The sequence below is a fragment of the Euleptes europaea genome, chromosome 18 (genome assembly GCF_029931775.1).
Source record: "Euleptes europaea isolate rEulEur1 chromosome 18, rEulEur1.hap1, whole genome shotgun sequence".
Classification (NCBI taxonomy): domain Eukaryota; kingdom Metazoa; phylum Chordata; class Lepidosauria; order Squamata; family Sphaerodactylidae; genus Euleptes; species Euleptes europaea.
The window spans coordinates 21,590,305-21,602,552 of record NC_079329.1 but is presented as its reverse complement, the minus strand read 5'-3'; the positions used below and the strand labels follow the sequence as shown (position 1 = coordinate 21,602,552).

Genomic DNA, 12,248 nt, shown 5'->3' with positions numbered 1-12,248 from the left:
TGTCCCACAGCACCTAATATAATAGGCATGCTCCTCTGATGCTGGAGAGAATAGGTATGCATCGTGACTAGTATTCATATTGAGTACTAGCCATGGATAGCTCTGTTTGAAGGTGCAGTCATTGAGGATGTCTAGAAATGTTATCTCTTTAGCTTGACTGGAGCATCCATTTATCCAGTCAGTATAAGAGTAGTTAAAGTCCCATTATTACTACTTCATCACCTTTAGATGCTTCCCTGATTTCATTCTCCATCACTAGATCACCCTGAGCCTTTTGATCAGGGGACCGATAGAACATCCCCAGTGCTAAATTACCCTTGGGGCCCGGTATTGTCACCCACAAGGATTCTGTGGACGAGTCTGCCCTTTTTATGGTTTCTAGTTTGTTAGACACGATGCCCTCCTTGATGTATATAACAACACCCCCTCTAATATGCCCTTCCCTGTCATTTCTATAGAGTTTGTATCCAGGAATGACTGTATCCCACTGGTTCTCACCCTTACACCAAGTTTCTGTAATGCTCCCTATATGTTTTCCCTTAAAACCAAAAACTCTCTCGCCCATTTTCACTTGGAGGCTTCTGGCATTATCACCTCCACACCATGTCTCTCTCTTGAAAAATAGAACCGCAAAGCCGCTGATACAGACGTGTTTTGAAAAACACCCTTCCTTGAAAATATATCCATGCTTCTTCCCAAGTTCCCAGCTGACCCCTGCCTGCCTGTCTACCTGTCTACTCTGTCTACCTGCCCAGGGTTACCTGTTCATTTCGGTGCTGGTGAACTCCAACAGCGAGCTGATCCGCCTCATCAACAACGCAATCAAGAACGACCTGGCGAGTCGCAACCCCACCTTCATGTGCCTGGCCCTGCACTGCATTGCGAACGTGGGCAGCCGTGAGATGGCGGAGGCCTTTGCCTCTGAGATCCCCCGCATCCTGGTGGCTGGGTGAGCCTATGCCTTCAGAGAAACGGCCCGCTCGTGCGGAGCGAGGGGAGAAGGGAGGTGTTTGACACGTGGAACCTCTGGTTGCTTGACCCTCCCCCTGGCTTGGTGTAGTGGTTAAGAGCGGTGGTTTGGAGCGGTGGACTCTGATCTGGAGAACTGGCATCTTGGCCATCTTCTGGGCATGGAGTAGGGGTGACTGGGGGTGTGGGGGGGGAGATAGTTGTGAATTTCCTGCATTGTGCAGGGGGGTGGACTAGATGACCTTCCAACTCTATCATTCTATGATTCTATGAACCGGGTTTGATTCCCCACTCCTCCACAGGAGCGGCGGAGGCTAATCTGGTGAACCGGGTTGGTTTCCCCACTCCTACACATGAAGCCAGCTGGGTGACCTTAGGTTAGTCACAGCTCTCTTAGACCTCTCTCAGCCCCACCTATCTCACAGGGTGACTGTTGTGGGGAGGGGAAGTGACGGTGATTGTAAGCTGGTTTGATTCTTCCTTAAGTGGTAGAGAAAGTCAGCATATAAAAACCAACTCTTCTTCCTCTTCGATTATCTGAGCCAGAGTGGTGTAGTGGTTAAGAGTGGTGGTTTGGAGCAGTGGAGTCTGATCTGGAGAACCGGGTTTGATTCCCCACTCTTCCACATGAGCAGTGAAGGCTAATCTGGTGAACTGGGTTGGCTTCCCTACTCCTCCACATGAAGCCAGCTGGGTGACCTTGGGCTAGTCAAAGTTCTATTAAGAGCTCTCTCAGCCCCACTTACCTCACAGGGTGTCTGTTGCAGGGAGGGGAAGGGAAGGTGATTATAAGCCGGTTTGATTCTTCCTTGAGTGGTAGAGAAAGTCGGCATATAAAAAACCAACTCTTCTTCTTTCTGCTTGCACCCCAGTGACACCATGGACAGTGTGAAGCAGAGTGCGGCCCTGTGCCTCCTGCGCCTCTACAAGACGTCCCCGGACTTGGTGCCCATGGGCGAGTGGACGTCACGGGTGGTGCACCTCTTGAACGATCAGCACATGGTACGTTCCCGCGACATGCGCACTGGTGCCGTCTTCAAACGGCCGACCTCCCGTCACCCCCCCACAACAACTACATATCCTGCATTGTATCCACCCTCCCAGTTGCTGAGCTTGAAGTTCACGGTGCTCGGTAGGGGTGGACTGGATAGCACACACACACACATACATAAACCTTTGTTGGCATAATAACCACATTGCCAGATGCATTTGTACAGACACCTTAAAAGAAAAGAAAAAATTGTGTTCCATCATAAAATGAAAATCAGCTAAAATCAGTATATAACAAACATTAAAAACTCATATTTCAAGCTAATAAAGCCCATCTGGACCCTTTAATGACAATTACACTGATCCATCTCTATGGTCATCGTCCTTGTCCTATACCATCATTTCTCTCTCTTTGTCTTTATAACAATGGCAAGGAATTCAGCGACATGCTCGGTAACTTCTGGGGGTTTATCCATCAATACCAATTTGATACTCTTGTCTGCTGAATTTTTTTGGACTTGAAGATGAGGATTAATTAGTTGAAACCACTGTTGAATAAAAGATGGACAGTGCAAGAGGATATGATGGACTGAATCTGGTTCATTAAGACGACAGTTCTTTTCTCACGTGGTACTTTCTTGTATCTGCCACTAACCATAGCTGAAAGAAATATATTCAGCCTGGCCAACATGAAGGCCCTTTCGCTGCTAGGGGAGAACTAAATTTGAGAAATACTGGGCCATGACCTTCTGGGTGTAAGTGAGGCCAAAAACACATGGTGAGCAGGTCTTGTTCGCTCCAGCGAGGGCTGGATAACTCAAACAGGGTCACTGCCCCCATCCGACACAGCTGAAGAGCTGGCTGGAAGGGGAGGAGGTCCGCTTCCCAGTCATTGTCCTGGCAGTCACCTGGGACAGGTATGGCTGCAGGCACGGCTGCCAAGCTGAAGTTCTGCCTTCCTGTCTTCCTCCAGAAGCACCAGCGACCACGCAGGTGTCCCTGTGTCTCCTTTGGCCCCGCCAAAACAAAGGGCGGTCCGCTGGGAATTTTCCCCTGTGACTTTAATGGCCCTGCTGCCTGGAGGACAGTTGCCCACACGCTCAAAATGATTCCTCTTACAACGTCTTCTAGGCGCATGGGTGACGCGATATATGGGGCTCTAGCTGCCAGCAAGCCCCTTGTGGAGAGAAGCCTCCAGCTTGTCCCAGACTCCTCCCTAATGGCTGTATGTGCCTTTATAAGAACATAAGAAAGACCATGCTGGATCAGACCAAGGTCCATCAAGTCCAGCAGTCTGTTCTCACAGTGGCCAACTAGGTGCCTCTAGGAATCCCACAAACAAGACCACTGCAGCAGCATTGTCCTGCCTGTGTTCCACAGCCCCTAATAAAAGAGGCATTCTCCTCTGAAACTGTACAGAATAGGTATGCATCATGACTTATATCTATTTTTACTAGTAGCCATGAATACCCCTCTCCTCTATAAGCATGTCCACTCCCCCCTTCCAAGTTGGCAACCATCACCACATCACAATTTGACTATGCGTTGTGTAAGTAAATACTTCTTTTTATCTGTTTTGAATCTCTCCCCCTCCAGCTTCAGCAGATGACCCCGCGTTCCGATATTATGAGAGAGGGAGAAAAGCTGCTCCCTGTCCACTCTCTCCATACCATGCACAATTTTATAGACCTCTATCATGTCTCCCCTTAAACGTCTTCTTTCCAAGCTAAACAGCCCTAAGCGTTTCAACCGCTCCTCAAAGGGCAGTTACACTAGTCCCCTGATCATTTTGGTTGCTCTTTTCTGTGTGTGCTCAAGCTCTGCAATATCCTTTTTAAGGTGTGGTGCCTTCTCCCTGCCTTCTCGCTTTAGGTGTGGTGCCTTCCCTGCCTTTATGCTGGCACCGCCCCACAGGCAGCAAGGAGGTGGTGCGTTTCGCACCCTCTGGCGGCACTTCCCTCCCTTCTCGGGGGGCCCTCACCTGCTCCTGCCTCTCTTTCCTTTCAATGCAGGGGGTGGTGACTGCCGCCGTGAGCCTCATCGCCTGTCTCTGCAAGAAGAATCCCGATGACTTCAAGACGTGCGTCTCCCTGGCTGTGTCCCGGCTCAGCAGGGTGAGTTCTGTGTTACCCTTCCATTGGGGTGGGGACTTGCCAAGGGCAGTAGTGGCTGGTGTGAAATTTTCTTGTTGCTTCTCTCAAGTGAATTTTGTCAATAAAAAAGGCATCCTTTACATGTAACAAGAGGCTGTGTATGTTTGCCAAGGGTGTCGTAATAGAAGAAGAAGAGTAGGTTTTTATATGCCGACTTTCTCTACCACTTAAGGAAGGATCAAACCGCCTTACAATCCCCTCCCCTTCCCCTCCCCACAACAGACATCCTGTGAGATAGGTGGGGCTGAGAGAGCTCTAAGAGAGCTGCGATTAGCCCAAGCTCACCCAGCTGGCTTCATGTGGAGTGGGGAAACCAACCCGGTTCACCAGATTAGCCTCCGTTGCTCATGTGGAGGAGTGGGGAATCAAACCCGGTTCACCAGATCAGACTCTGCCGCTCCAAACCACCGCTCTTAACCACTACACCACGTGAATGCTTCTGAGGAGGCATTTACTAGAGTGCAACAGGGGGAGGGGTTGCATGTTCAAAAAGTGTGATGGGTTTTATGGATGATATATCATTATGGGCTGCCCAGAAGGTTGTGAGATTTTCTGGATGTGGAGTTTGGCACCAGACGGGTGCTAAAAGGGGAATGCATACTGCCTTGCCTTGGAGGTAAGAACTGGCCTCCTGGCCTCTAACAGGCCAGGAAAGGAACAGGGTTGTTCTCCAAGCCCCCTGACTTCTCTCAGCTGGTGAGAAGGTGCTGCAGGTTAGGACCAAGGGCAATGCTTTCTTAGGTGTTGTGGGAAACAAGCACATGCTCTGGGGAAATGAGTTATCTCCTGTTCGCTAATGTGAAGCAGGTGGTTGCCAGAGTTGGGGTCTTCTCCGTGGTGGCACCAAAGTTGTGGAAAGCCGCCTCTGCTACTACCGTAGGCGTGTCTTCCGCATTAACATTTTGGTGCTGGCTTAAAACATGTTCATTCTTCTGAGCTTTGAGTACTGACTTGTAGAATCGTAGAGCTGAAAGGGACCATCAGGGTCATCGAGTCCGACCCCCTGCACAATGCAGGAAATTCACAACTACCTCCCCACCCCCAACACCCCCAGGGACCAGAAGATGCCCAAGATGCCAAGAGGTTTTATTTGTGGTTGGTTCTCTTTCTCTTCCAAATGGCTCTCTTACTAATCTTTGGAGCTGCTCAGTAGATTTTTATCGGCCGCTAAACTGCCTGGTTCTACAGTTTTGAGCCTCTGTTTTTTTATCCTTTGACTGTGCTTCTGCTGTTCTTAAAGCTGCTGGTGGTGTAACTGTTTTGATTTTACATTTGTGGGGGGCGAGCAAATGAGGAGTCCCTACTGTTGCATCGCAGTACCCCTATTATTTTTTGCACTTGCAGATTGTGTCCTCGGCCTCCACAGACCTCCAAGACTACACCTATTACTTCGTGCCAGCCCCCTGGCTCTCCGTCAAGCTCTTGAGGCTTCTGCAATGCTATCCTCCCCCAGGTAGGAAGTGGCCCGGAACTGGATTGAGTGTGGGACTGTCTGCATGCCCAGCAGATGCTCTGCCAGCACCCCTCCCCTAAGGCTCCTTCTCCATTAGCTGAGTGGGGTTTAGTACAGAAGTTCTTAAACCCGGTCGTGGGATTCACGTTTCTTAGCCTGGCTAGCCCAGGCTAGCCCAGTCTCAGAAGCTAAGCAGGGTCATCCCTGGTTACTACTTGGATGGGAGACCACCAAGGAAGTCCACGATCACTATGCAGAGGCAGGCTCATTTTAAGCTGACTGGAGCCACTGTGGAAAGAGGGGAAGGTGGGATACGAATCATAGAATAGAATCATAGAGTTGAAAGGGACCACCAGGGTCATCTAGTCCAACAACTACCTCTCACACACACACACACACACACACACACACACACACACGCACACACACCAGTGACCCCTACTCCATGCCCAGAAGATGGCCAAGATGCCCTCCCTCTCATGGTCTGCCTAAGGTCATAGAATCAGCAGGATCAACCCTGGAGGTTGTAGATCATTCAGCAGAATGATCTATTAAACTGATAACACACCCTCCCTCGTGTTCTCTGCCCCCTCCCGCCGCTTTTCCCACAGAAGATGCAGCCGTGAAAGGCCGTCTGGTGGAGTGCCTGGAGACGATCCTCAACAAGGCCCAGGAGCCGCCCAAGTCCAAGAAGGTCCAGCATTCCAACGCTAAGAACGCCATCCTTTTTGAAGCCATCAGCCTCATCATCCACTACGACAGGTGAGCGCCTAGCCTTACTGCTGGAGCCCCTTTTACGTGAGGCCAGGAGACAGCTGGAAGGTTGTAAAGGTCCTGCTGGCCGTCCAAGAGAGCTTCCGGGCAAAGCCAGACAGGAGACATCGAAACAAGAGATGGCTTTAAAAATGATGATCGAATGGGGGACTTGGCGGTCAGTCTTGACTCCCATTGGTGAGACCCTTTCCTCTGCATCCAGAAGAAGAAGAAGAAGAGTTGTTTTTTATATGCCGACTTTCTCTACCTCTTAGGGGAGACTCAAACCGGCTTACAATCACCTTTCCTTCCCCTCCCCACAACAGACACCCTGTGATGTTGGTGGGGCTGAGAGAGCTGTGACTAGCCCAAGGTCACCCATCTGGCTTTGTGTGGAGGAGTGGGGAAACAAATCCAGTTCACCAGACTAGCCTCCATCGCTCATGTAGAGGAGTGGGGAATCAAACCCAGTTCTCCAGATCAGAATCCACTGCTCCAAACCACTGCTCTTAACCACTACACCACTCTGGTTACCCCTGTGGGTTTTTTTATGCCTACAGTGAACCCAACCTGTTGGTACGGGCATGTAACCAGCTTGGGCAGTTCCTACAGCACCGCGAGACCAACCTGCGGTACCTGGCTCTGGAGAGCATGTGCACGCTGGCAAGCTCAGAATTCTCCCACGAAGCCGTCAAGACGCACATCGAGACTGTCATCAACGCCCTCAAGGTCAGAGTCTGCAGGGGGCGAGTGCCGGGAGAAAGCGGGCAAGTGGAACCTCAGGATAGAGGGAAACGTGGCCGGTATGAAGCTGTAGGGATATGTCATGAGGACCAGCGATTTAATTTTTCACTTGGGAGGAGTGGGGTATCCAGGATTTGATGATTCCGACCCCGGGGGAGGCAGGACTTAAGAGGGCAAGAAATGTATTTTTGGTCATTTGTATTTTATTTGTTTATTTTTTTACTTTGATTTTTTTATCCCACCTTTCCCCCAAAATGGGGCTTGGGGTGGCTAACAGCATAGTGATACAATAACAAAAAAAACCCCACAGTTTCAATAAAATCGAATAAAAACACAGCAGACTAATGCTTTTGGCATAAAAATCAGCAGCTTTGATGGTAGAGTCCACCAAAATTACACTAGCGGAACACCTCGGTTTTACATGCCCTGCAGAACACACACGAGTCCCTCAGGGCATGAGTCTCCTCAGACAAAGTATTCCAACAGGTCGGGGCCACAATGGAAACGGCCCTCGCCCTTGTTACTGTCAGGTGGGTAAATCGAGGGCCAGGCACCACCAAAAGCCCATGTGCGGCTGAACAAAAACACCGCGGGGGGTCTTAACGGGAGAGGCGGTCCTTTAGGCATGATGGTTCCAAACCATTTAGGGCTTTAAAGGCCAATACCCGCACCTTGAATTTGACCCAGAAACCAATTGGAAACCAACGCAGTTCCACAAAATAGGCTGGATGTTCAAGCCACGGTGAATCGGTCAACAGCCTGGCAGCCGCATTCCAAACAACCTGAAGTCTCCAAAGTGCCTTCAAGGGCAGCCCTGCCTCGAGTGAATCGCGGTAATCTAATCTGGAGGTGACCGTTGCATGAATCACTGTGGCATGGTCAGACCTGGACAAGTAGAGGGACAGCTGGGAGAGACAGAAGAAATCCCATTTCGCCACCGAGGACACCTGCTTGTCCCTGGTAAGCGAGGTATCCAGCCAAACCCCCAAACTCTTCATGGGGTCCACTGGAATAAGTTGACACCATCCAGAGTGGGCAGCTGCAAATCCCCCACTGGCCCAGCCACATGACTTTGGTCTTAGCTGGATTCAACTTCAGCCAGCTCTGCCTCAACCACCCGACCACAGCATCCGGACACCCAATCAGGGCCGAGAGGGCCATCTCGGGCTGTTTATCCAGCAGGAGAAAGAGCTGGGTGTCATCTGCTGATGGCACCTGGCACCAAACCACCTGACGAGCTCCACTAGAAAGTGCATGTAAATATTAAATAACTTTGGAGACAGGACCTTTTCTGGTGCCCACAGTCCCATAAAACAAAGCTAAAAACTTGCTATTATAGCCGAGTGGCTTCAAAAATTAAAAAGAAGTCAGCCAAATGGAAGCCTCTCCAGTCACTACCGTTAATAACAACACAAGCCTTTGTTGGCATATAAAAAGGAAGAACATACATTTGGATAAAACTGAGTACAAATAAATAAAATTGGATAAAACCATCCCAAATCAGCCATTAAGGAAAGATACACACCATTTACATTTCCTGATTGCTAACTGTAGGAACCTTGCCACTGATTCAATTATTTTTGGGTTTTGTGTGGTCATAAGATAGGATGTCCTCATTTCACCAGAGAGCCATACCCTGCTTACGAACAGTGGGTCAATGAATTGGGATCGGCTACAAGCATAAACCGTTAATAAAATATCAAACTTTGGCTGTGCTTTCTTTGCATCTTTTGTGGACAGACTTTACAACTATGGTTAGAGGCTGCATTCTCTGCCCATAGCTGTAGAGCCAAAGCTGTTGAGATTAGTAGACCCCCCATAAGGTATGGTGGGGAGTGTGGGAATTCTGGCTTGAATGTTGCGGCTGGGAAGCAACAGGCCGGAGTGTGGGGCTGAGAGCTTCAGCCTGGTACCATCTTTTTCTTCTCCCATCCACTGGTGATCAGAGCGGCAAGTTGCTGTCGGCCTGCAGAAGATCCATACGCATCACGATTAGGAAGTGTGGTTTTCCATGGCAGTGCCATGAAGGAGCAGCGCTCAGTCAAACAAGTTTAGTTTGGTACAGTGTACATGGAAATCTTCTGATGAAGACGAATTCTCGAAACAGGATAATTCCTGCCGGAGACCTGTTAAGGACCATGAAGAATATATTAGACATGGACATGTACTTTTATAACAGATAAAAGGAAGTATTTTTTCACACAACACATAGTTAAATTGTGGAACTCCCTGCCCCAGGATGTGGTGATGGCTGCCAGCTTGGAGGGCTTTAAGAGGGGAGTGGACATATTCATGGAGGAGAGGGGTATTCATGGCTATTAGTTAGAATGGATACTAGTCATGCTGCATACCTATTCTCTCCAGTATCAGAGGAGCATGCCTATTATTTTGGGTGTGGTGGAACACAGGCAGGATGGTGCTGCTGCAGTCATCTTGTTTGTGGCTACCTAGAGGCACCTGGTTGGCCACTGTGTGAGCAGACTGCTGGACTTGATGGGCCTTGGTCTGATCCAGCAGGGCCTTTCTTATGTTCTTGTGTACCTTTTACCACATGGAACAGTTTCTTTTCTGTGTGAACATGCCCTGAGTGGTTGCATAGGGAGATATTTGTATTTGAATGTCACATGTTTTGTTGGTATATTTATGTGTGTGGAAACATTGTAAGAGCTTAATTAATTTCTCTTTATGAAAGTCTAGTTACTGTTGTAATTGCCTGAGTTGCTTTGTTTTTGTCGGCCTGCAGAAGATGGCTTCTTTGCTGCCATGGACCGTGTCAGGGCTGGGTGGATGTTAGTAGCTTGGCCCTCATGATCTACCCTCCCCTTTCCCCAGACGGAGCGAGACGTGAGTGTACGCCAGCGGGCTGCTGACCTCCTCTACGCCATGTGTGACCGCACAAACGCCAAGCAGATCGTCTCGGAGATGCTGAGCTACCTGGAGACAGCGGATTACTCCATCCGTGAGGAGATTGTAAGCGGGGGCATCAACTGCTAGAAGGGGAGGGAGAGGTGCTGTGTTTCTTTTGTTATCAAGGTTACAGCGGCGGTTGGGACTGGAGATGTAAAGTTTCCAGAAATTTTGAAGGCACAGGAGGAAAAAATGGTAATTTGGGGGGGGGGGAATTGAAATAGATTGAATACCTTCCTATCAAACCTCACCCTCTTTACTGAACCACATAAAACACACTGTTTACAGCTTAGTTAGCATATAGAATGGTACTGTTTTGCATATTTATGGAATTTAAACATCATTAAATTTAAAATTACGCTGCTCAAGATCAGTGGATCAAGGAGCTTCTAAGGGATAAAGGAAAGGAATTTAAACGTGGTAATGTGTCATTTTTTATAAGAAAATTGCAAGTATGCTCACTACTTGAGAAAGTTGCACCTTGTGCTACCAGAGCACATGTATCTTTAAATCATGTTCCTTGAGATGTAGGAACAAATAAATGTTAAAATTCTACAGTAAACAATGTATTATTTGGGCAGAAGCACTCCTTATACATCCACAGAAGGTCTGACTACCAGCATATTTGGATTATAATTAAACACTTTGTAGCCTATTAATTGTTGCCAAAGTTGTTTATGTCTAAGCAAAGAAAATCTTGAAAGTGTTGTATACATCTACACTGTACAAATATTTCTGAAAGAAGTGCCCCCCTATTTTTTCCAATGGAAAATTGATAAAGATCCTCCGTCTTTCATGCTACACGTTTGGAATAAGTGTATTATTATTATTCCTATTATTAAAGGTTTTTCTTGCTTAGAAAGAGAAAATATTTTACGGGAGGGTTTTTCTCAATGTTTTCCCATTGGAAAAGTCCTTAGAGAAAAAATTGGACCCCAATTGGACCTAGATTTTAATATCCATTTGGGACATGATGTTTACTTGGTAAACTTGGGCTAGTCACTTTGAACACATGAACACAAGAAGCTGCCTTATACTGAATCAGACTCTTGGCCCATCAAAGTCAGTATTGTCTACTCAGACCAGCAGCGGCTCTCCAGGGTCTAAGGCAGAGAAAGGTCTTTCACATCACCTACTTGCCTAGTCCCTTTAACGAGATGCCGGGGATTGAACCTGGGACCTTCTGCATGCCAAGCAGATGTTCTACTTTCCTATCTTAAGCTGCCTCACAATGTTGTGAGGAAAAGATGAGATCGCCTCATCCATGTACTGATGCCCTTGGAAGGAAGAGTGGGATACAAACCTGAGGAGTGAAATGGGCACCGTTTTGAGGGATTTAGTGAGTGAGCAGAGGGTGACATACCAGGAATTTCAGTTTTTCTGAGGGAGATCCAGCGTAGGTACTGGTGGCAAAGAGCCAGTGTGGAGGGAGATGGCAGAGAGTTCTTCATTCTTCTTTCAGGTGTTAAAGGTGGCCATCTTGGCAGAGAAGTATGCAGTGGACTACAGCTGGTACGTGGATACCATCCTCAATCTGATCCGTATTGCTGGGGACTATGTGAGCGAGGAGGTGTGGTACCGAGTCATCCAAATAGTAATCAACCGGGACGATGTGCAAGGCTATGCTGCCAAGACGGTCTTTGAGGTAGGTAGGATTGATTGGGGACATCTCCTTCCCTACCTGTATCGGCAGAGAGAATCCTTTCCCTTCCTTTAAGGATGTTGGAGATTGTGTCTGCTTTACAAAAGGGCTACTAGTTGACTCGAAGTAGCTTGAGACGATTAATTAATCGCACAATAAATGAAAATAGAATCTGGCCCCTCTAGGGTTGGGTATCCTGAGGAAGGGCCAAGATTAGCGAAACAGTTAAAATAATAGAATCATAGAGTTGGAAGGGACCACCAGGGTCATCAAGTCCAACCCCCTGCACAATGCAGGACATTCACAACTACCTCCTCGCCCCCACACACACCCAGTGACCAGAAGATGGCCAAGATGCCCTCCCTCTCATCATCTGCCTAAGGTCACAGAATCAGCATTGCTGACAGATGGCCATCTAACCTCTTCTTAAAAACCTCCATGGAAGGAGAGCTCACCACCTGCCGAGGAAGCCTGTTCCACTGAGGAACCGCTCTGTTAGAAAATTCTTCCTAATGTCTAGACGGAAACTCTTTTGATTTAATTTCAACCCATTGGTTCTCTGTGCCAAAAACCCAGGCAGATATTAAAAGATATCAAGTCAGCTAGGCCAAGAAGCCTCTGTTGGAAACCATAAGCA

The 12,248-nt window shown here is 48.2% G+C and overlaps 1 protein-coding gene across 2 annotated transcripts in view; it reads left to right on the top strand.

Moving 5' to 3' along the window:
- AP2A1 (adaptor related protein complex 2 subunit alpha 1) overlaps positions 1–12,248 on the top strand; it is a 42,784-nt gene that overhangs the window by 14,065 nt on the left and 16,471 nt on the right. For both annotated transcript variants that reach the window (XM_056863908.1, XM_056863907.1), the window contains exons 4-11: positions 756–949; positions 1,842–1,971; positions 3,972–4,073; positions 5,457–5,565; positions 6,177–6,327; positions 6,879–7,047; positions 9,895–10,032; positions 11,432–11,614. In XM_056863908.1, the coding sequence (XP_056719886.1) occupies positions 756–949; positions 1,842–1,971; positions 3,972–4,073; positions 5,457–5,565; positions 6,177–6,327; positions 6,879–7,047; positions 9,895–10,032; positions 11,432–11,614 (1,176 nt within the window). The remainder of the gene's footprint in view (positions 1–755; positions 950–1,841; positions 1,972–3,971; positions 4,074–5,456; positions 5,566–6,176; positions 6,328–6,878; positions 7,048–9,894; positions 10,033–11,431; positions 11,615–12,248) is intronic.